The sequence below is a fragment of the Sceloporus undulatus genome, chromosome 7 (assembly GCF_019175285.1).
Source record: "Sceloporus undulatus isolate JIND9_A2432 ecotype Alabama chromosome 7, SceUnd_v1.1, whole genome shotgun sequence".
Classification (NCBI taxonomy): Eukaryota; Metazoa; Chordata; class Lepidosauria; order Squamata; family Phrynosomatidae; genus Sceloporus; species Sceloporus undulatus.
The window spans coordinates 8,414,867-8,437,998 of NC_056528.1; the positions used below are offsets into that span (position 1 = coordinate 8,414,867).

General features: G+C 43.6%; 1 protein-coding gene across 8 annotated transcripts; it reads left to right on the forward strand.

Annotated features, from left to right (window-relative positions):
• Positions 1 to 800: 800 nt before the first annotated feature.
• ZNF362 (zinc finger protein 362) lies at positions 801 to 21,406 on the forward strand. 8 transcript variants are annotated; one of them, XM_042478263.1, is made up of 9 exons: positions 802 to 1,147; positions 8,604 to 8,848; positions 12,542 to 12,605; positions 13,807 to 14,053; positions 15,011 to 15,332; positions 15,965 to 16,189; positions 17,629 to 17,707; positions 18,132 to 18,290; positions 19,772 to 21,406. In XM_042478263.1, exons 3-9 carry the CDS (start codon positions 12,543 to 12,545, stop codon positions 19,886 to 19,888), a joined length of 1,212 nt encoding a protein of 403 aa, XP_042334197.1. In that variant the 5' UTR covers positions 802 to 1,147; positions 8,604 to 8,848; position 12,542; the 3' UTR covers positions 19,889 to 21,406. The 8 variants fall into 8 exon arrangements, with proteins under 8 accessions (XP_042334203.1, XP_042334205.1, XP_042334197.1 ...); XM_042478266.1 differs by having other exon boundaries at positions 802 to 1,024; XM_042478265.1 differs by lacking the exon at positions 802 to 1,147 and adding an exon at positions 2,646 to 2,722.
• Positions 21,407 to 23,132: the final 1,726 nt, after the last annotated feature.

Genomic DNA, 23,132 nt, shown 5'->3' on the forward strand with positions numbered 1-23,132 from the left:
GCAGCTGGTGCGCAGGGGCCCCGCAGCCATGGCATCCCTGGACCCAGGCCTTCAAAGTGGCCCTCCGTCTGAAAGGGTTGCTTTTGGGGGGGAGCATTGATGCTTTTGGACCATGGCCAGCATTCCCTCCTGTTGACTTTGGCAGGACCTATAGAAAAGTATGAGAGAGAGAGAGAGAGAGAGAGAAAGAAAGAAAGAAAGAAAGAAAGAAAGAGTGAGAGAGGACATGCGTTCACCTCTTTCGAAAAACATGGAAAACCCAGTCTGACCAGACATGTCCTCCTTTTCCAGGACATGCCTCTGTCCCCTGTATAATCCTATAACCAAACTTACATAGGCAACGTATAGAATAATATGCACAGGACACATATAGAATACAAAACTTATGCAATGTATAGAATATACGCAAAACACATATAGAATATAAGACTTACACAACGTATAGAATAATATACGCAAAGTATATGTATATGTGTGTGTTTGCAAATAAATGAATATATTGGCCAACACATATACATACATATATTTATACACACACACACACATTTTTGCAAAGGAGAAAGAGACACAGATATTGTTCTCTGTCTTTTTCTCCTTTGCAAAAATGTATATATGTATATATATATATGTGTGTGTGTGATGCACATATATATGCACATATACTTTGCAAAAATGTATATAGGTCTATTTGCCAATATATTTTTGGCTCTCTTTTAGCAATATCTGGGCACATTTTTGCAAACCACCCACCTACTCCTTTATTTTATCTTCCCCACTATATGTATGTATGTATTATTTTAGGAGAAGCAGGGACTGGCTGCAAAATGAATGTTGCAAAATAAAGATGCATGCCTAGATCTCCCTTTTCTTGCCTTTAATGCATTTCCTGCAAACCCAGAAGTGATTTGCAAAACGACCCGGAAGATTTTGAACTAAAGCAGCAAGAGAGGAGGAAGGAAGAAAGGAAGAAGGAGGAAAAAGGAGGAGGGAGAAATGCAACCTAGCAATCTCCAGCCCAACTTGAGTGGGTTTCTTCTTTATTTTTAAGGATAGATATTTGCAAAGAAATACATGCTTCTTCCTCCTCTTTCAATGTCTGCTTGCAAAAGCCAAGAAGCCCAACGTTTGCAAAACTCTGCAGCTGAAGGTGTGTGTCTCTATCTATCTATCTATCTATCTATCTATCTATCTATCTATCTATCTATCATATTATATTCATAAAAGGGGTATTGGGGGAGAGATAGAGGGAGGGATAATAATAATAATAATAATAATAATAATAATAATAATACCTTTTATTAGGCTACTTTTAGAGTTTGGGCATGAAAGGGGCAGGAGAGATTTGGGAAATGTCTGCTAAAAAGTTGCATGCTCTGCTTTGCAATCCAGTCAGAAACCTCTGGGCTTCTTGCCTGACCCCCTTTTTTGCGCGCACACACACACACACACACACACACACACACACACCCCTACCTATAAAATCAAGCCAGGGTTGCATCTCTGTGACTGTATGTCAGAGCAAGTTTGCTCTGACAAAAGGATCATGCTGCTGAAAATGGATGCAGATATATATTTCATGTACTGTATGTGTGTCTTTGTATATATTTGGGTTTGTATGCACACAATATTTGTATATATACAATGTGTGTGTGTGTATGTGTGTGTGTGTGTGTGTGTGTGTATATATATATATAGCAGGCTTGCAAAATAATTATGCTCAGAATGGATGCAGTATATATATATGTCTGTGTCAGAGCCAGTGTGCAAAGTAATGATCATGCTGCTCAGGATGCATGCAGTTATTTAAACACACACACACATTCATATGTATACACACACACACACATATTACATCTCTGTGTATGTATGTCAGAGCAAGCCTGAAAATTATGATCCTGCTGCTCAGAATGCAACCAATTATAGATACACACACATATATATATATCACATCTCTGCGTCAGGGCAACCTTGCAAAATAATGCTGCTCAGAATGCATGCAATTATGTACTACACACACTCATATATATATATATATATATATATACACACACACACACACACACACACATATATAATGCACACACACACACATATATACACATATATACATATACACACACATATATATCATACACACACACTCATGTATATACACACACATATATATTACATCTCTGTGTCAAGGCAACCTTGCAAAATAATGATCCTGCTGCTCAGGATGCATGCAATTATATATACACACATATTATGCACACAACCCTATACATACATACATATTACATCTGTATGTATGTGCCAGGGCAATCTTGCATGCAAGTATATACACACACACATATATATAGCATCTCTATGTGTGTGTGTGTGTCAGGGCCAGCTTGCCAAATGCTGCTGCTGCTGCTGCTGAAAGAATGGCTGCAGGAAGAGAAAGGGGAATAATGCAAGTGAGGTCAGGCTTGCAAGAAAGCAAAGCCAAATGCAACCATAAAGGAGGCAGCTTTGCATAAGGGGGTGCATGCATTTTTGGGGGTGATGACGATGATGATGGCATGAAGGAAGGGGGGGATGAAAGGAGGCTTCCTCCCTTTTTGCAACGTATTGCAACCTGGGAGGAAGAGGAGGAGGAGGAAGAGGAGGGGAAAACCCTCCTTTTTTCCTCCTTCCTTTGCAGACGGAGCGCTGGCTGCTGGGCTGCAATTTTCCAAGTGGAGCATGTGCATTATTGGTATATATACATATATATACATATATATATTGGAAGTCTCTCTGTATATATATATTTTTTCTAAATCATAAATAAAAGCCGGGCTTTTCAAATATTGCAAAGCAAGCATTTGCAAACATATATATATATATATATATATATATATATATATATATATATATATAGTAACAACAACAACAATGATAAGCAGCAACAGCCCTTTTATGGTGCAAAGCTTGCAAATGCAAGCCAATGCAATGGGCCAAAGAATGCAACCAAAAGGAAACAATTATATATATATATATATATGGCCTTTTTCCAGCCTTTCTCAGACTTTGCACTTTTGCAATAAACTAAAATAAATAAATATATATATATATTTAAATCACTTACTTCAGATTTATTTCATTTCTCCTTTTCTTCTTTCCTCTCTTTTCTTTTTCTCTTTGCAGAAAAAAACCTGCAGAATATGGCGTCCTTCTTCTTCAGTTTTAAAAATAAAGCCCGGGCTGCCATTTTTGTTTCTCTTTTGTCTCCAAAAAATGTAATAAGAAGAAGAATAAAAATCTGGCTGAGAAAAAGGGCACCTTTTAAAAAAGGGGTGTTCTGAAATATATATACATATATATTATTGTTATTATTATTTTGCAATGTATCTATATGGAGCTTGCTTTGCAATTGTGTGGCTTTTTTGCATTTGGAGGGATTGTGTTGCAAGGAAAAAATGTGAAACAATGTTTCGTTGTGCATTTAAATATTTCCTCTTTGAAACAAAATTGCATGATCTTGTGGTTTGTTTGGTTATTTTGGCACTTTTTTGTATCACAAAAATTGTGTATGATCTGAAGTTGTGCAAAAAGTTTAAAGGAGTGGGTTGTGTCCTCGCTTTGCAAAGTTCAGCTCCTGTCTGTGATTTTTAATTCTTATTTCTTATTTTATTTTAATATGATTGTTGTTGTTGTTGTTCTTAAATGGTGGATTTGGAGAAAGTGCCTTTGGGTCTGTTTCTAGGTCTTCTTACAAATGCTTTTCTCTTAGGGCTTGTTGGGAATCATGGCTTTCCTTCCCCTAAAATACATTGAATTAAAGGCTGCATGCCTTTGCTTTTTTATTTGTCTGCAGATGCATCAGAGAAATGCTGCTTTTGCAGAGGAATAGTTTGCAAAGAGGAAAGAAAGGGAGGCTTTTAAAAATGGGGTGAGATTTTCCTTCTTGGAGGAAGAAAAGGAAAGGTCTTGGTTGATGGGAATATAGATTCATCTATGTATGTATGTATGTGTGTATACAATGCATGTCTGTGTGTGTGTGTGTGTGTGTGTGTATCTGCATATAATGCATGTCTCTGTGTGTGTGTATATATATGTATCTGTATATAATTCATGTCTATGTGTGTGTGTGTGTGTGTGTGTATTATATATATATATATATATATATATTTTGCAGGTCTGTGTGTATATATATATATATATGTATATAATGCATGTCTGTATGTGTGTGTGTGTGTATATATATATATATATATATATATGATATGCATGTGTATATATGTGTGTATTTAATGCATGTGTGTATATATATGTATACAATGCGTGTATATGTGCGTGTATATGTATATAATGCATGTCTGTGTGTATATATGTATATAATGCATGAGTGTATATACAGTATGTGTATATGTACATAATGCATGTCTGTGAGTGTATATATATGTGTGTGTGTATTTAATGTATCTGTATATGTGTGTGTGTGTGTATAATGCATGTCTGTAGATATAATGCATGTGTGTATATATGTGTGTGTGTGTGTATATATATATATATATATATATATATATAATGCATGTGTTTATATATGTATGTGTGATGCATGTGTGTGTATATATATATATGTGTGTGTGTGTATGTATGCATTTAATGTGTGTGTGTGTGTGTGTGTGTGTGTATGTATGTATGTATGTGTGTGTATAGAATGGGTGCATGATCTCACCCTTGGTCCAAAAGAGGCAAATGTCTATTATGAGAAGTATGAATTTATTTTTGGAAGGAAGGAAGGAAGGAAGGAAGGAAGGAAGGAAGGAAGGAAAGAGGAGGCAAAAGCCAGAGCAGTTTTAGACATTTGCTGGGTTTTCTTTATTTCTTCCCCTTTCCTTCCTTTGGGGAAAGACTCTACATTATTAGGAATACAGTACAATTGCCTTTTGTTCAGTGATGTCCCTATATATATATATATATATATATATTCATTCCCTTTCCCTGGACTTTGCATGCTTTGATTTCTTGTCTTGCTCAGGCCTGGGCCCATAAACAGGGCCTGGAAAAAGTGGAGACATTATTATTATTATTATTATTATTAGATTGTGCAACTTTTGGATAGGAATTTTGCAAACTGGGAACAGGAATTTTAGCCGCCTTTGCAGATTATGATGATGATGATGATGATTATTATTGTTGTCAACAAGAAATAGGTTTGGATAGTGACTTCATTGTGTTTGTTATATTATTATTATTATTTATTATGATATATATTTTTGCATTACATTGTGATGGGGAAAATGTCGTAAAATATTTAACTTGTCTATCTTTGTGGTTTAGGTGCTTAAAAGTTTTGGAAGGAGTTAAGAATTAAATGCACCAGGAAAAACCCAGTCGGACGCCGCTTGAACCGCCACGGCTCCGTGCTGCGGCATTCTGGGAATCGTAGTTTGGTGGGACATTTCACATTCGTCCTCCAGGTGTTTTGGACTTCAGCTCCCAAAAGCCCCAACCGTCAGGAGTTCTGGGAGCTGAAGTCCAAAACATCTGGAGGACCAACATTTTGGAAAGCGCTGCATCGACCCTTAGAGCTCTGATTCCACATTGAACTACAAATCCCAGGATGCCAAAGTAGTTAAAGCAGTGTCAAACTGGGTTATGTCTGCAGCCATGGAGGAAATACCCATACTGACATCGGAGCCTAGATTCGCACTCTTCTCCCACGTTGCTCCAAAACACGCTGCAAAAATAATCCAGTTTGAGACCTGCTTGAACTGCCCTGGGCTCAGTGCTAGGGAATTCTGGGAAATGTAGTTTTGGGAGACATTTGGGAGACCTCTGGTGCCACAACAAACTTGTTCTTGCATGCCTCCAAGTCGTTTCCGACTTATGGCAACCCTAAGGCAAAAACCTATCCTGGGGTTTTCTTGGTGAGATTTGAGGCTGCAAGAGTGTGACTTGCTGCAGAATCCGAACCCAGATCTTAAACCGAACCCCGCATTAAGTCGCATGAATAAATGCTCTCATCTTTCTCTTTTCTCATCCCAACCTTAGCATAGCCGATCTTGTCTGACGGTGGCGGCTAAGCAGCGCCAGGCATGGTTAATCCTTGGATGGAAGACCTTGCAAAACTGCAGATTTCAGGATCAGAATAGGAAGGAAAGAAGCCTGGCTGGTACCTTTGTTGTTGTTGTTGTCGTTGTTGTTGTGTGCCTTCGAGCCATTTCCGACTTGTGGCGACCCTTAAGCCAACCTATCCTGGGGTTTTCTTGGCAAGGCTGGTTCAAATGAGGTTTGCCATCGCCGTCCTCTTTGACTGAGAAAGTGTGACTCCTTCCCAGGTTAAGGGGTTTCATGGCCGGGATTTGAACCCTGGTCTCCCAGCCCTGATCTGTTGTTTATAGAGGGGGCCAACACCAAGAAATAGCTGTTTCAGGACATATAACGGTTTGGAAAATGTGGATTATACTCACATTTAAAATGCACCGTTGGCGTTTGAATCCTAGATTTGATGGATATTGGATTGATGATTATTGTATTGGTTTCTCAGTTTGGCTCATATTCGGTTTATTTATCTAGATCAGGGGTCGGCAACCTACGCCCGCAGGCCGGATTCGGCTTGGCGAGGCCTTGGGATCGGCCCCAGCCCGGTCTTGCTGCCGATTGCCGCCCCCGCCGCAGCTTCCGCGCCACTCTGGACGCCATTTTGAGTTCAGCCCCCCAGTTGTCTGAGGGACAGCAACCCGGCCCCCGGATCAAAAAGGTTGCCTACCCCTGATCTAGATGGTTAGTTTTTCAAAAGATGTCTTTTTCCAACCAGGGAAGCAATTCCACAATTCCGTATCCGAAATCCTTGGCACCGGAAACGTTTTGGATTTCAGACTTTTTCCCGGTTTCGGATTATTTGCCGCTCCGTAATGAGAGATCTTGGCAGCGAGACCCAAGTCTAAACACGAAACGAATTTTACATTTCGTAGACTCCTTTGACACTTAGCCTGAAGGTAATTATACGCCGAATTCAAAATAGTTTTGCGCGCAGAACAAAGTCTGAGGACGCCGAACTGTCAGAAAGCGGAGAGGTCCCTGTCTCAGCTTTTATTCCTGGACGGCTGGGATAGTCTCCCCTTTTAAGACAATGTATAAAACTGCCTTCAGGCTATGCGTATATATTGCATATTTTATATATGCATACAGTGTGTTTTGTGTGTGTGTGTGTATGAAACATAAATGAATAATAGAAAGCAAAGGTGCTGCCAGTTTTGGAGACTCAGTCTGTGCCGCAAGTTATTTGGGATTTTCAGTGCCTTTAATGCTGGGAAGAAACATATTTGACCATGGATATATTACTGTTGTGCTGATGGATCGGTCGAAATGAAAATGTGTGTTGCGTTGTGTTGTTGTTTGTTGACAAGTGAGTGGAACATACACATAAAAAGAGGGAAATTTTTTGCCTGTGCAAATGCACGCTTAACGGCAGGAAAGTAAGGAATCTGAGTGCAAAATACTATCTGGTTTTTAAAAACTACAGCTCCCAAATGCTCCGGCCGGAGTGGGTCATTGGAGTGCTTCCTGGGAGCTGTAGTTTTTTTTAAAGTAGCTGGTATTTTGCACCAAGATTCCTTATTAAGCATGCATTTTCACAAGTGGAAAATGTCCCTTTTCATTGCAGTTGGTCATGTATGGATACAGTAAGGTAATGTGAAGCTGCAGCATCCCACATCCTTGACATCGGGCCCTTCTAGATTGCCTCTCGGGTGCCGTTTTTAGCTCCTTGGTGCCGCCTTTGTTGGGTATCTTGTTATAGAGAGATATGCTGCTTTGGAACATGGAGGTTTTGTCGCTGATAGGAAAGGCTTTTTGCTTTTTGGAATATACAATGGACCCTTGGTATCCGCTGGGGTTTACCTTGGAGAGCAAAATCCATGGATGCTCAAGTACCATTAAATACAGTGGCATAGTTAAATGGTGTCCCTTATATAAAATGGCAAAAACAAGGTTTCTTTTTGGAATTTATATTAATTTTTAATGTTTTCAACCCCTGGATGTTTGAATCAGTGGATAATAGAGATAGAGAGGGCCGACTGTAACTAAAAGTGCATCCCAATAAAAAGGCCTTTCTCTGCTGATGGAAAGATGAAAAGAGAGGAGGCTAGTTGGGCTTTCTTAGGAGGGAAGGCCAAACCCTGAGAGCAGCCACCAAGAAGGCCCCTTTCTGTGTCATGGCAAGGATGTTGATGGCACCAAGAAAAAGCCTGTCCCCAATGCTTATATTATATGATATTTTTATTATTTAGATTCCACTACTTTCCCAAAACTGGCTTGCAAATTAAAAGTACAGTACAGCTACAAGCATGCAGAGGTGAGCATGAAAACATGCAAAAGGGAACATGAAACCTGGCCAGGGTTGCGTCGGGAGAGATGCCCGTTCAGCCGCACATAATTTGTTGCCTCCAGTGTGGGTTGCAATTTGCAAAATAACATCCGAAAATCCACCGAACGGCGATACCGCTATGGGGCCAAACCGAAACGCAGCGTGCCGTGTTTTGCGAGTCCGGCACAGCGCCCATTTGCAAGACCCCCTGAAGCCCTTGCAGCCCCGGGAGCGAGTGATCCGTGCCTCTACCTACCTGTCTCATTTCTCTCTATTTCAGCCGGGCGAAACAGAGGGCCTCCCCCCGTGCAGAGATGTCCCGCACGGGCCCCTAACCTTGTATTAGCAGCCCTTTGGGTCGGAGCTGGCGAAGGCCCCTGAGCTTTCCCTTCCCCGCCCGGCCACCCCGGGGGAGCTGGTGCTTTTTTCCTGCCTGCGCCAGCCGGGGAACCATCCGCCGCCCGCCAGCCTGGAGCAACACCGCCACGTCTCCTCGGGCAGCTGCGGCCACCGGGAGGCCAGCCTGTGAGTACGGCCCCGCTAACCCTCTTCCCTTTTTGCAGGGATTCGCTAGAAGTGCTTCTCTCGGAGAACCCGAACTCGGGGCCCCATCCCTTAACCTCCCCCAAGTATCTGGGACTTGGAGGTAGACTGCCCCTGCCACAAAACATGCTCTTTGCACCATTTTCCACCAGGATCTTGGAAACCTCCTAACCTTTTTCCTGTTCGCATACAATCCTAGAGCTGGAAGTGACCCCAAGAAGGGCCCTGATCCAGTCCAACCCCATTCTGCCATGCAGGAACTCTCACTCAAAGCATCCCCATTGACAGATGGCCATCCAGCCTCTGTTTAAAGACCTCCAAAGAAGTCTTCAACACTGACGTGGTTGGGATTGATTTTATTTCCACCCCAACAACCTTTCTCCTTACTTTCCCGTCCATTTCAGAATATAAAGCTTGGAAATAAATTCATATTTTAAAAGAACACGTATAAAATTTGTTGCCCCCAATTTGTTAAATTTCTTGGTGTTGCCATTTGCATCGCCACCAAAGAGCCAACTGAGATGCGCAAAATGCACCATGCACGCTTTCGAAGAGGCACCGAGACTTAAGCAGGATTCACAGTGCAATTTTTGAACAACAAAGCACCCATGTAATTTGTTTCCCCTAATTTGCTAAGTTTTCCAGTGTTGCCGTTTGCAGTGACATCCAAAACCCACCAAACAGCGATAGTTTTATGAGCCCAACCAAGATGCGCAAAATGCATTGTGCAAGCTTTTCGAAGCATCATCGGCTTCTGCATCGGGATTCATGTTGTCGTTTATTATTTTCCTTGTTAATGCGGGGTCTTCGTTTTCCATTTACTACTCTGGAGTCATAATCCAGTGCCCAAACCACAACACCAGCTCCAGAATACAAATTTATAATGCCTATTGTAGTTTGTTGCGTATTTGCTTTCGTAGGAATTTAGGACAATCAAATCAATAGGTTTTTATGTTCTGCCGCTGCCTGTAGAGCCTGATGGTAATGTGCGTGGTGCGGAGGAAATGCTACCATTATAGTACACTAAATTTGAAATTACTAGTGGTTTCCGATTTATGATAACCCTAAGGCGAACCTATTGTGGGGTTTTCTTGGCAAGATTTGTTCAGAGGAGGTTTGCCATTGCTTTTCTCTGAGGCTGAGAGAGTGTGAAGAAGTCAGAGTTGGACAGGATTTGGAGTTGTGTGCATGCATGCTTTCAATTCATTTGTTGACTTAATGGCCACATTCCTCCGAAATATAGTCCATAGCACCTGGTATCCATTGACGGTCTCCCATCCAGGTACTAACCAGGGCTGACCCTGATTAGCTTCCAAGATCAGGCAGGATCTGGTCCTTTAGATTTAGGCAACCTCCGTTCGCTTTATTCCCTCCGCCATCCTTTGGTCGTCTTTCCTTGGTCTGGAGATGCTTCCGGTTTGAGGAATAATTTGAGAGGCGAAGGTATGGGTAGTTAGTGCTTCATATAAAATGCTAATGGTTGGGAGGGAACATCTCAAGACTGAGCTGGGACAAAAATGAAGATGCTTGCATGGTTTACATTTTTGGAATGGACGAGATGTATTGTTTCAGTTGGGATTTATCAAGTCTCTGCGCATTGACAACATTTGGTCCCAAACCCAGATGCATCTTCTGGTGTTGTTACCGATAGTACAGGTTGGGGTCTCCCTTATTATCTGAAACGCTTGGGACCAAAAGCATTTCCAAGTTGTTCAGATTTTGGACTATTTGCACATACGTAATGAAATATCTTGGAGATAGGACCCAAGTGTAAGCATGAAATTGCGCAGTTTCAGGTCCTCTGGGAGGAATCTGTTGCAGCCCATAAAGACCAGGTTGAGTGCAACTGCTTTATGGACTATGGAACGGCCTGCCAGAAGAGATCTGTGATTAAATGGTCCAAGGATATAGGAAGACCAGTTGACCTGGACAGCTAGATCTCTTCCAGAGGGGGGAAAACATTTAGATCCACAAGATGTCAGAGTATAAGAGAAAACCTCTTTAAAAATGGCATACAGGTGGCATTTAACTCCATCCAAATTGTCACAAATATATAGGAACCAGGAGAGCAAATGCTGGAAGTGTGAGGTACCACTTGGGGTGGACTTGTACCAAAACGCAAAAATTTGGGAGTAATGTTCATAGAAAGATAAACCAAATATTAGATATACAGTGTGCCTGCGTCATACGTGGCTTTCAGCATACAGTGAAAGCCGCGCTGGGCGCAAGGGACAGCACGTCCCATTCGGATGAATGTGGTGCATGCCCGTGGCATGCACACATCACCACACCGCTGCATGCACGAGCCCCATTCACTTGAATGGGGTTTGAGCATGCCTGGTATTTGGCTTACGCAGGAGGAGGTCCGGAACGGATCCCCCGCGTAAGCCAAAGGCGGGCTGTAAATCTACAAATGTCATCAGAGCTCTATCCCTAGCTTTCAAGACGGATCTCTTCCGGCAGGCCTTTTCTGAATAGTAGACCCAGCCACCCATTGAGTCCAATCCCCTGGAATATTCTGTAACCGCATCGCCCATCTCTCTTTCTTTTCATTGCTATCTTAACCAGTAATGTCTTTCATTGTTGTTTTGGGGGAGAAGGTAGATTGGGTAACTATGGGCTTACCGCACAGCCCCAGGGATGCTCCTGGTGCAGGATGGAAGGAAGCGGGATGGGAGCAGAAGGGGGGACATCATGCATTTTAGCGCATGCCAGAACAACGCCGACGGAAGTTCCCATTCCATTCCTGAACCATCCCAAAGGAGGCGATTTTCAGGAACGCTTCTGACGGCTCAGGACCAGAATGGAAACTTCTGGCACCTGCGTTCCAGCCTGCAATAAAATGTGTGATAGCCCCCATTCTGTTCTGTCCTGCGCAGGGAGCTATGCGACAAACTCCTATGTGCTTTAATTGTAGGCCGCTTCGGTTGTCCTTGGGACAGAGAAGCGGGGTTTAAATAAAAATTTTATTGATTATTATTATTATTATTATTATTATTATTATTATGAAATTCAACCATGTTTCGTACGCACCACATACATATATAGCCTATTATACCTATATAGGTAATTTTACACACAATATTTGGACTGCAGTCTAAACACAGGTTACGGGAAACTTAATTTCGGACTGGTTTGGTGTGGGTCTGTTGTATATTTAATCTGGTTTCATCTCTTTGGCATGAGACTGTGGCGGCAGTTAAAACGCATTTGCATTTTGCGTCTAATATTTTGACTTGAGTCTAATATTGTGACCGACCTTTTTAAAAAGGAAACCCGCCTGTTGATGATCGGATTAATAGAGCAATGAGATAGTTAAAAACTACGTTGCTGTTGCTGTTGTTGTGTGCCTTGCAGTCATGTTCGACTTAGAACGACCCATAGGTTTTCTTGGCAACATTTGTTCAGTGGGGATTTGCCATTGCTTCCCTCTGAGGCTGAGAGTGTGTGACTTTCTGAAATGGGGATTCGAACCCATACTCCAGTGCTGGCTCTTGCTGTTAAGTTTATTAGTTACTTTTACTTTGGGATTCTTCTTTTTCTTGGATGCTGTTATGCTTTGCCTTAACACAATGTGGTTTCAGGTAGTCAAGGAGGCCTAAAATGTCTGCCTCCATCATCACCCAATCTGACCCATAACCATGCCTCCTTTTTCCCCTTCTCCTTCTCCTTCAGGATGGCGGAGCCTCGCTTCAACAACCCCTACTTTTGGCCTCCTCCTCCCACCATGCCCAGCCAGGTAAGGACCGAAGGACATTTCCGCCTTGTGCAAAGAAACCCAAGTTTCTCATCTCATATAATCATAGAGTTGGAAGCGACCGGAAGGGCCATCCAGTCCAGCCCCCTTCTGCCATGCAGGAACTCTCAATCAAAGCATCCCCATTGACAGATGGCCATCCAGCCTCTACTTAAAGGCCTCCAGGGAAGGAGACTCCACAACTCTCCAAGGGAATGTGTTCCACTGTCAAACAGCTCTTACTCTCAGGAAGTCCCTCCTAATGTTGAGCTGGAATCTCTTTTCCTGCATCCATTGCTCCATTGGGTCCTGTTCTCTGGAGCAGCAGAAAACAAGCTTGCTCCCTCCTCAATATGGCATCCCTTCTGCAAGAAAATGCATGAGAAAACAAGCCATATCCCAGTTCAGATCATTGCACATTTTTTTTGGATTTGCACAAGGGATCTTGGTTTGAAAGGCATGTTTTCCTTTCTCTCAATATATATATGTCTATTAATCTTGGATTTGCACAAATGATTTTGGTTTTGAAAGAAACTTTTTCTTTTCTCTGAACACACACATACACACATATATATGTGTGTTAACAGAGAAACAATGTAAACAATGTAAAAATGCCATTTTTAATAAATGGCATTTTATTTTTAACATAGCCCTGGCCCTATACAGACAGGCCAAAATAAAGCTGCTTCAGGTCACTTTGGAGGTATGGTGTTTCAATGATGCATGTGTCCTTAGGACTGGAGCGTGGCTTTGGTGTGGCTTCTGGACTCTTAGGACACACATATCATTTAAACAGCATACCTCCAAAGTGACTCGAAGCAGCTTTATTTTGCCCTGTCTGTATCAGGGCCCCGTTAGTTTGGAAAATCAGTCTGTAAAGGGAACTTGCAGCACCTTTGAGACTAATTGTGCAAAAGAAGTTGTAGCATGAGCTTTCACACATTTGGTCTAAATCAGTAGTTCCCAAAAGTCGGTCCTCCGGATGTTTTGGACTTCACCTCCCAGAATCCCTGACTGCTGATCAAGCTGGCCAGGACTTCTGGGAGCTGAAGTCCATAACACCTGGAGGACCAGTTTGGGGATGACTGGTCTTGGATCCTCTTAAGGAGCCCAAACCATGTGTCAGTCCCAAGGAGAGGAGGAAGGGTTTGGAGTCTTTCTGTCTCCCTTTTTGGCTAATGGTGCTCGTTCTTTTTGCCTCCAGCTGGACAATCTGGTTCTGATCAACAAAATCAAGGAGCAACTCATGGCTGAGAAGATTCGGCCGCCACACTTGCCCCCGACCTCAGTGTCTTCCCAGCAGCCGCTGCTGGTCCCTCCTTCGCCCGCCGAAAGCAGCCAGTCCATCATGTCTATTCCCAAGTTGCAACAGGTCCCTGGGCTGCACCCCCAAGCTGTCCCCCAACCTGACGTGGCCCTACATGCCCGGCCGGCCACCAGCACCGTCACAGGTAAGCCATGGCACCTTTGGAAAGACCACATCACAAGCACAAGCATAGCCCAGTTAGCAAAGCATATGGAAAAAATGCACCTTTTCCCTCCCCAAACTCCATATACGTACATACATACATACAGTCAACCCTTCTCTTATGTGGGGGATCCGTTCTGGAGCCCCCAACGCGTAAGAGAAAAAACATAGATGCTCAAGCCCCATTCAAATGAATGGGGCTCATGCCCGCGGGGGTGCGTGAGGTGCACACCACGGGAGCATGCCCCTTTCATGCGAATGGGACACGCTGCCCTTTGTGCCCCGTGCGCTCCCACGTGGCTTTGAGCGTATGCACAAAGTCATGTATAGCGTGCCCTCGTATAACGCGGGCGCACTGTACATATATATGCCTACCTAGTCTTCTTTTTCTCCTCATCCTCTGTCTAACTGGAAATATTTTGCACTGCATCAGCACTGAGAGATTGGTGAAGGAAAGCTGCAGAAACACAGACTTTTGGTGCTACCAAAAAGTCCAGGTTGCATCTCCCTTATCTGAAATGCTCAGGACTGGGAATGTTTTGATTTTGGAGAGATTTTCAAAATTTGGAATGTTTGCATAAAGATTGTGGGCTTTCCTGAAAATGAGACCCGAGACCAAAGATGAACTTCATTTTTGTTTTGTGTGCATCTTAAACAAATAGCCTGGAGGTCATTTTATACATAGCATTTTAAATTAATGTGGTACGTGAAATAAAGTTTGCGTACACTGAAAGCAAAGAGGTAACTTTCTCAGGTTGACAGTTTTGGTTGAGGAGTATTTTGGATTTTGGAATTCCGGATAAGGGAGCATAGAGCTAATTGGACACATTTATTTTTCAAGTAATGTTCCAAGCTCAACTAATGCTTTGTATTGTGGGTGAGCTCTCCTCCCAAACTCCAGTATTCATATTGATGGTTTTTATTCTGCTGTACCTTCCAGGTTTGGGTCTGGGATCCCGTGCTCCGGCTGTCAGTACCTCTGAATCCAGTGCCGGAACGGGCACGAGTACCCCTTCCACGCCAACCTCCACCACCCAGAGCCGCCTCATTGCCTCCTCGCCCACCCTCATCTCAGGGATCACCAGCCCCCCACTTTTGGACTCCATCAAGACCATCCAGGGGCACAGCTTGCTGGGGGTGCCCAAGACAGAGCGAGGCCGGAAGAAGATCAAGGCGGAGAACCCCTCAGGACCCCCAGTCCTGGTCGTGCCGTACCCGCTCTTGGCCTCGGGTGACATTGGCAAAGAGGGCAAGACGTACAGGTGGGTAGGAATGAATCGAGCGGGTCCACTCTGCTTGTCACACTTGTCACAACCCTGACAAACCAAAATTAGACATTCACCATGTTGTTCCATCTTGCATTGTATCTGTACACCCCTGAATTTGGGAGGTTGCTAGTCTGGGATGGCCGACCAACATGGCACATACAGCCACTGCAGTGCCGTGGTTGGAGTAATGGTGGGGAATTCTTTAAGCCTGAAATTTCATTTCAGAGACATGCCGGGGAGCTACTTTCTAGTGGTGTGGTGGTGGTCGTGTGCCTTCAAGTCATTTCTGACTTATGGTGACTCTAAGGTGAACTTATTCTTCCCTCCTACTTGGATATATATCTCTGTTGGAATAGAAAGTATATATATTAGTGCTACGGCAGTACACCTGATGTTACATGTTGTGTAATTTTGCTATATTCTGGTGCTGGCCATGCGCCGTAATAATAAATTTATTCATTTTAAGGTGAACTTTATTGCAGGGTTTTCTGAAGCTGAGAGTGTGAGACTTGCCCAAGGTTACCCAGTGGCATTTTTTGTAGGTTTTGTGACCCAAACCTTGCCTTTATAGGTCTTTTTGTCTTCCTCCTCTTCCTCTTCTCCTTGCCCTTGCCCCATGTCCTCAGGTGTAAAGTCTGCCCCCTGACCTTCTTCACCAAGTCAGAGATGCAAATCCACTCCAAGTCCCACACAGAGGCCAAGCCCCACAAGTGCCCGCATTGCTCCAAGTCCTTCGCCAACGCCTCCTACCTGGCGCAGCACCTGCGCATCCACCTGGGCGTCAAGCCTTATCATTGCTCCTACTGTGAGAAATCCTTCCGCCAACTCTCCCACCTCCAGCAACACACCAGGTAAGGAGGACCGGCTGGCGCACCTTCTCTCTCCAACTTTTGGCGGCCTATATAGGTTGATTCCTCTTTATCCAAAAGGCTTGGGGCCAGAAGTGTTTAGAAATTCAGATATTTTCAGATTTTAGAATACCTGTGTTTGCATAGGCATACACAATGAGATGTGTTGGAGCTGGGACCCAACTCTAAACACAACATTCATTTATGTTTCATATGCACCTTATACACATCACTTGAATCTGATACAGAATATTTTTTAATAATTGTGTGCATAAAACAAATTTTACAGACATTGAACCATCAGAAAGGAAAGATGTCACTGTTTTGGTTTTTGGAATTCCAGACAAATCCAAAATACCCCAAAATGGTCGGCTGAGAAAGTGACACTTTTGCTTTCGGATGGTTCACTGGACACAAACCTTGTTCCATCCACAAATTATTTAGCATAAAATTACTTTCTGGCTTTGTGTGTAGGATATATACGAAACATAAATGAATTTCATGTTTTGACTTGGGCCTCATCTCCAAGATATCTCATCATGTCTATTCAAATATTCCAAAATTCAGTGAGGGTGGGGGACCCAGATCCAAAACATTTTTCTAGTGCTCCCGAATTTTATTGGTGTGTCTGGGTAGGATTGAGAGAAGAGATGTGGTATAGTTAGTACTTTGAGATTTTTTAATACTAGTTTGCAAAACAAGATCCCATCCAACCTGATGGGTTAAATCCAGGATTAATCTTTTGTGGAACGAAAGACTTCACTCACAGAAGGTGCCTATGCTTAAGCATTGTTGTTTTGGTTCTTTTTGGTGGGTACAATCAGCTTGAGCCCATACCTCTTTGTGGCATTCTCAAATAAGAGGACATTCATTAAAATATTGGTACACCTTCTCTGTAGAAAAACAGACAAAAAAGTTATCCCACTGTGTAGTGAAGCAGGGCTTTTCAGCTAGCCCCATGGCATATACCCAAATCTGAATCCAACCCAGGATTCATAGAGTTTCTGTGTTCCTTTTTAAATTTTCTGCTAAGTTCCACCAGAGAAATACACTTAACAGCCTGAGGATTTATAACCGCTCTGCAAAAGGGACTAACTGAAAGAAAAAGTTGGTAGTATGAGCTTTCCTAGACTTGAGTCTTTCATAACCATCCGAAGGAGGTTCAGATCTACAAAAACACATGCTACCAACTTCGTTTTTAAAATTTAGTCCCTTTGCAAACTGATTTTCCAGACTAACATGACTATGGCTTTTAATTCTACCACTAAGGGTTTAATACTTTATTGCAACTGAATGGAGGCACCTTTGTTGTCCTTGGCAATGTTTTGCAGTTGGCACACTTTAGCAGTCCCTGGAACAAACTTTGCACACCGAGCTGAATGTGTTAGTCTTTGGTTCCTTTTAGGCTCTCACTTGCCCTCGGTCTCATTGCTCTTTTTCAGAATCCACACTGGGGACAGACCCTACAAGTGCCCTCACGCTGGCTGTGAAAAGGCATTCACTCAGCTGTCCAACCTCCAAGTGAGTAAGCGGAGAGGGGGAAGGAAGAAGTAGCGGGTATAATCCACCCAGCCAGGTCTACAGTTGGAAAAGATGGGGCGGGTATTGTTGTGTATCTCTGCGGCAAGGGGAAACTTTGGGTTGAAATGACAGCAGGAGATCTCCCTCCTTATGTTGAAAACTCACTCTCCATCATAGGAGTTTCTTGGCAAGATTTGTACAGAGGAGGTTTGCCATGGCTGTCCTCTGAGGCCGAGAGCATGCGACTTGCCCAAAGTCACCCAGTGGGTTGCATGGCCAAGCTGGGAATTGAACCCTGGTCTCCAGAGTCGACTACTGACTCCCAGCATCCCCTTCCAGCCAGCATGCTAGCTCAAAACAATTCAGACCAAGGGATTTAGGAGGTTTGTACACTGGCTGACTGGCTTGCCTTCTCCTCCTCCAGTCTCACCAACGGCAGCACAACAAAGACAAGCCGTACAAGTGTCCCAACTGCTACCGAGCATACTCCGACTCGGCCTCGCTCCAGATCCACCTCTCGGCACACGCAATCAAGCACGCCAAGGCCTATTGCTGCAGCATGTGCGGCCGGGCCTATACTTCAGTAAGTAATGGGGGCCAGCGGAAAGGGTGGGGTGGACCTACATATGGGTTGAGTCGCCCTCATCCAAAATGCTTGGGACCAGAAGTGTTTTCAGTTTGGGAATATTGGCACATACGTCTCGGACCTGGGACCCAAGTCTAAACATGAAATTCATGTATGTTTTGTATACACTTTATGCACATATAAATTTTGTGCAATTTTGTGTAAATTGAAGCATCAGAAAGCAAAGGTGCCCCTATCTCAGCTACCTGCAACAACTGTTTTGGAATATTTCGGATTTTGGATTTCCGGATAAGGGAAACTCAAGCTGTACTGGTTGAGATGTCACAGGGTCATAGATTTGGAAGGGACTGTGTGGGTTTTCTGGTGCAACCTTTTCCATGCAGGAATTCACAGCTAAAACACTCTCAAAAGGAGGGCATCTAACCCCTATTTAAAGACCTCCAAAGAAGAAGAGCTTATTTTCCATGAAGGAGTCTATTCCATTCCCAAACAGCTCTTACAATCAATATTTTTTTCCAAATGTTTAGGTGGAATCTCTTTTATTGCTATTTGAAGTTAATGCTCTGGTCTCTAAAGCAGCAAAAAAAACCATGCTCACTCCATCCTTTACACCAATGTTAGCTATGTGATGGGGGTGGGGGGACTAGCAGGCTTTTCCCCTAGTTTTTCTTATGGACTGGCCCCATATTTGAGCCCATTGGCTAGTTCAGATATTTTAAGATGACTATTATGTCCCCTCTCAGTCTGCTCTCCTCCAAGCTTAACCTACCTAACTGCCTGAGCCATCCCTCATAGGGTTTGGTGGTTTCCAGACCTTTCACCATTATGGTCACCTTTCTCTGGAGATGCTCTGTCTTGTCCACATCTTTCTTGAATTGTGGTGCCCAGAACTGGACACAGTTTTCCTGGTGAGGTCTGACCAAAGCAGAATAGAGTGTCACCATGACTTCCCTTAATCTGGACACTATACTCCTATTGGTGCAGCCTAGAATTGCATTGGCTTTATTATGCGTTGCATCACACTGTTAACTCCATTGTGGTCTACTTAGATCCATTTGACATTCATGGCTGTGAAGTTATCTATCCTTGTATCACAGGGCTGGTGTGAGCAAAGTGGCAGCCTCCATATGCAATCAAACGCTCCCAGCAAACTACACCAGGGTGAAAAGGATGCTGGGATTTGCTATCCAAAATCATCAGGAGGGCCACTACTCCTGTGCTAAAACAAAAGAAGGACATTTGTTTATGAATGTCAACTGCTCTTCGTATGTAGCCCAACCTGTGTAAGTCATGAAAAGGATCCCACCACCAAGATGACCCCTAAAATCTTTTGTGATATGTCACACACCTTGAGCAAAACATCCCAACAAGGGGACTCTGGGGATTGTGGTCCAAGAAGGTAAAGTTCTCAGGCTCTGCAAGCCTTCCTCCTTCCTTCCCTCATCCCTGCTTTTTCTTCCTTTTGTCACCTTTCCCAGGAGACCTATTTGATGAAGCACATGTCCAAACACACGGTGGTGGAACATCTAGTGAGTCAACACTCTCCTCAAAGGACGGAGTCTCCTGGCATCCCTGTGCGGATCTCCCTTATCTGAGTCTTGGAGACACCAACCCTCCCTTTGTGCAGCGACCCCCCAATTCCAGAACGGGGGGAAACGACAGGACAGCTTGGCATAGGATCATTCGAACCACAGTCTCTGCCTCCTCAGCATCCCTGGCATCTCCCTTGCTGTGGCCGGGACCAAGAGCAAAACCCCATCACGCAAGGATGGTACCCCCCAATGGCTGGGTGGGGAGGGAGCTGGGAGGTTTCTTCTCTTTCAGTTTTGGTGTCAGCCAAAGATGGTTCCAGAGCACTTTGAACCACCACGTTCTCAACCCTCTCCGCCACGTGCCCACAGATAGAAGCTCCTCTTGGTGTTCAGCTCTTCTGCTGTTTGTCCTCCAGCCCTGTCCAAGCTCTGCTATATTTTTATTTTTGGATACGAGAACATTTTTCACAACAGGCCAGAGCAAGCGAGGGAATGAGACTGTAGTGGACTGCTGAGGTCCCCTCCTGGACTCTGCTCGGAGCCATCACAGGACCCTTTGGGACAAGAGCATGGCAGGTATGGGGAGCTTGGTACTCTGCGAGGGTTTCAGTGTCACCCCTCTGGAGTGATGCGTACAGCAAGCAGCATTGAGACTTAAAAGTGGGGTGAGTTGGGATTGTGGCACGGCACGTGCCGGTACGAGGGAGAATGGGCTGGATCAGGGCTAGGGAGATCAAAAGGAGGGTCTCCTTTGGGGAAGAATGGTGAAAGGGATGTTTGGAAGATGGCTATCTTTGGTTTGACTGAATGGTATGTGACATACTCCCCTGGAGATATAAGTTGGGAAAGACTAGGAGGCCCCAGTGGTTGGCAATTGTGCATCATGTCCTTATCGACCTAGGGAGAGCTCCCCTCTCCTGTCATCCTAGCCCTTGGGAGGAGATATGGGACTGGGATCGCACCCGGGTGCAATTCAATAAGATGTGGAAGTACGGTGATCAAGCCACGGGGAGGAGAAGAGATAAAGTACCTCTCAGAATTGTCCTTTTTTTTCCCCTCTTCCTTTTGCTGGGCCAGTATAAACCTCACTCAGTCTGGTATAACCTCTGCTCTGTCTTTGTTTAACCACCACCATTGGACTGTCCTCTACGAGGAACATTTGCAACGGGCATTTGGAGAGTGGAGGCCCATTCTGTAGGGCATCTAAGTAACCTCTTGTCTCCTAAAGCTCGTGGCTACCTACCTAGATGTAAATTCAAATCCCATTATGTTATGACCTTCATCCAGGGAGAATTCCAGCACCAACAAGCTTTTCCTTGGGTAAACTGTTGAATGCTCAGTAACCTATAGGCCCCAGATGTGCCGAAAGCTATGTAACGGCCATTGGTTTTGCTTATCTCTTGATAAGCAGCCATGTATAGAGCAAGAACATAAAAAGCAGGGATTTCCATAGGGATAATCATCAATCCCTAAGAAGTCTCTTTTAATTAATAGTTTTTTGTGGGTTTTTCGGGCTATGTGTCCATGTTCTAGAACAGTTTATTCCTGACCCTTTGCCAGCATCTGTGGCTGGCATCTTCAGAAAATGCACTTTTTCTGAAGATGCCAGCCACAGATGCCGGTGAAACGTCAGGAATAAACTCTTCTAGAACATGGACACATAACCCAAAACCCCCACAAAAAATGATGGATGTCGGCCATGAAAGCCTTTGACTTACCTTTTAATTCCTTTGCCCAGCCACTATAGTTGGACTGAGCATAAGTATTTGGATATATCTTAGTGGGTGAGGCCTTCCTGTCTCCAAGTTTGTGGCAGAGAGAGAGACTTGAAGAAAGCTGGGGGAGCAGCAATAGTTAATCCTCAAAAATCATAACTAACAGCCCTGTAAAGAATTATATTCTAGCCCTGATGTGTAACACACTCTGCCTGCTTAGGGTAGACCTAAGATATGAATTGACTATTGGGGAACTATTGTTCCCCAAGAACTGTGCACCCCATAAAAGTCACCCATGGAAGCAACTTTTGGATCGCATTGAAACTAGGAAAGGTTTGAGATGTTAGGACATCTGAAAGCAAATGCAGTTTTGGAGTGATGTTCAAACTTTGGTGATTTTGGGTATTTTGTGGGGGTTTGGAGATGAATTTGACCCATGCCTTGATTTCCTCCACCCCAGAACTGTTTTAAGAGGATGGGCTCCTTTCAATCCGAAACCTTCCTCTAAGGACAAATTCAGCAACGGTGATCGGGGACCAAAGTTAGTAGTTTGTGTTTCCAGAAAAAAGACGAAATGCCACCCCGTTTTGCTACGCTTTTGGTTGGTTTCCCCCATTTCCTCCCGTATCTTAGCACACTTGTACTTGAACCCACGAAACGGGCCAGAATCTCTGCCGCCAGTCCAGTACCAGCAAAACCAGGGACTTTATAATTTCATTTTAAAAATCCATTTGGGATTACCTGTTTCCCAGGTATGTCCGAGCGACCGATCACCTCCGCCCGAACTCCTTGCCAAAATTTACAAACCACCTCTATATTAATATGCTTTTGGGTTCCTTTCAGCCAGGAGAGGGAGAGGAGATACGAATTTAACTATTCTTTTTAAAAAGAAAAGGATTTTTAGGCCTTAAAAAAGTATATCATTTTTTGCCTTTGTTTTTAATCTGGTTATTGCAGTTTATATTGATTTGATCCTTTCCTTTTTTTCTTTTCGATCCCTCTTCTCTCTCTTGAATTGATGTTGTATGATATTCAATATTGTAGCCTCTTAATTTTTTTTTTGTCGGCATGTTAATAACTCTGTAAATAGGACTCTTATAATGTTAACATCTTTCTCTCCCTCTTTTTTTTCTATATAAGAGCCCAGGCCACATTTAGCTAGACCCCTAGTTATTATTATTATATTATGATTATTATCATTACCTTATTAATGAAAAATGGGGGGAAAGCATTTTCTTTCTGCGGATAAAAAACAGCAGCCTTTCTCTCTCCTTCCCATCCCTTCCTCTCAAGTCTTGCTTCGTGGTCACAAAGACAAGTGGGGGGAAATGGGGTTTATTTTTCTTCCCTGGTCCCAACAACTGTTTGCATTGGGTTTTGTTTTTTTAATGGAAATGGAAAATTTTAAAAGAATTGCTTTGTATTTCTCTCTGTTGTGGGGAAAAAAGAATAAAAAATGTCTTTGAACCCTTGGGCAAGGCTGGCGAGGCATCCCCGGTCTTCCGTCTCCGGGGCAGGGATGTTAAATGAGAATTCGCGTTGTGTATCTTTGCTCTTTGCTGTGTCCAAAGCAAGCAGAAACAAAGCATGTT

What these genes read in the sequence shown, in the direction of transcription:
- ZNF362 (XM_042478269.1), top strand. Translation starts at nt 12,543, where the DNA reads ATGGCGGAGCCTCGCTTCAACAACCCCTACTTTTGGCCTCCTCCTCCC. An exon ending in CTCCCACCATGCCCAGCCAG is followed by an intron (nt 12,606 to 13,806) that starts GTAAGGACCGAA and finishes TTTTGCCTCCAG; the next exon opens with CTGGACAATCTGGTTCTGAT. An exon ending in CTCAGCTGTCCAACCTCCAA is followed by an intron (nt 17,708 to 18,131) that starts GTGAGTAAGCGG and finishes CTCCTCCTCCAG; the next exon opens with TCTCACCAACGGCAGCACAA.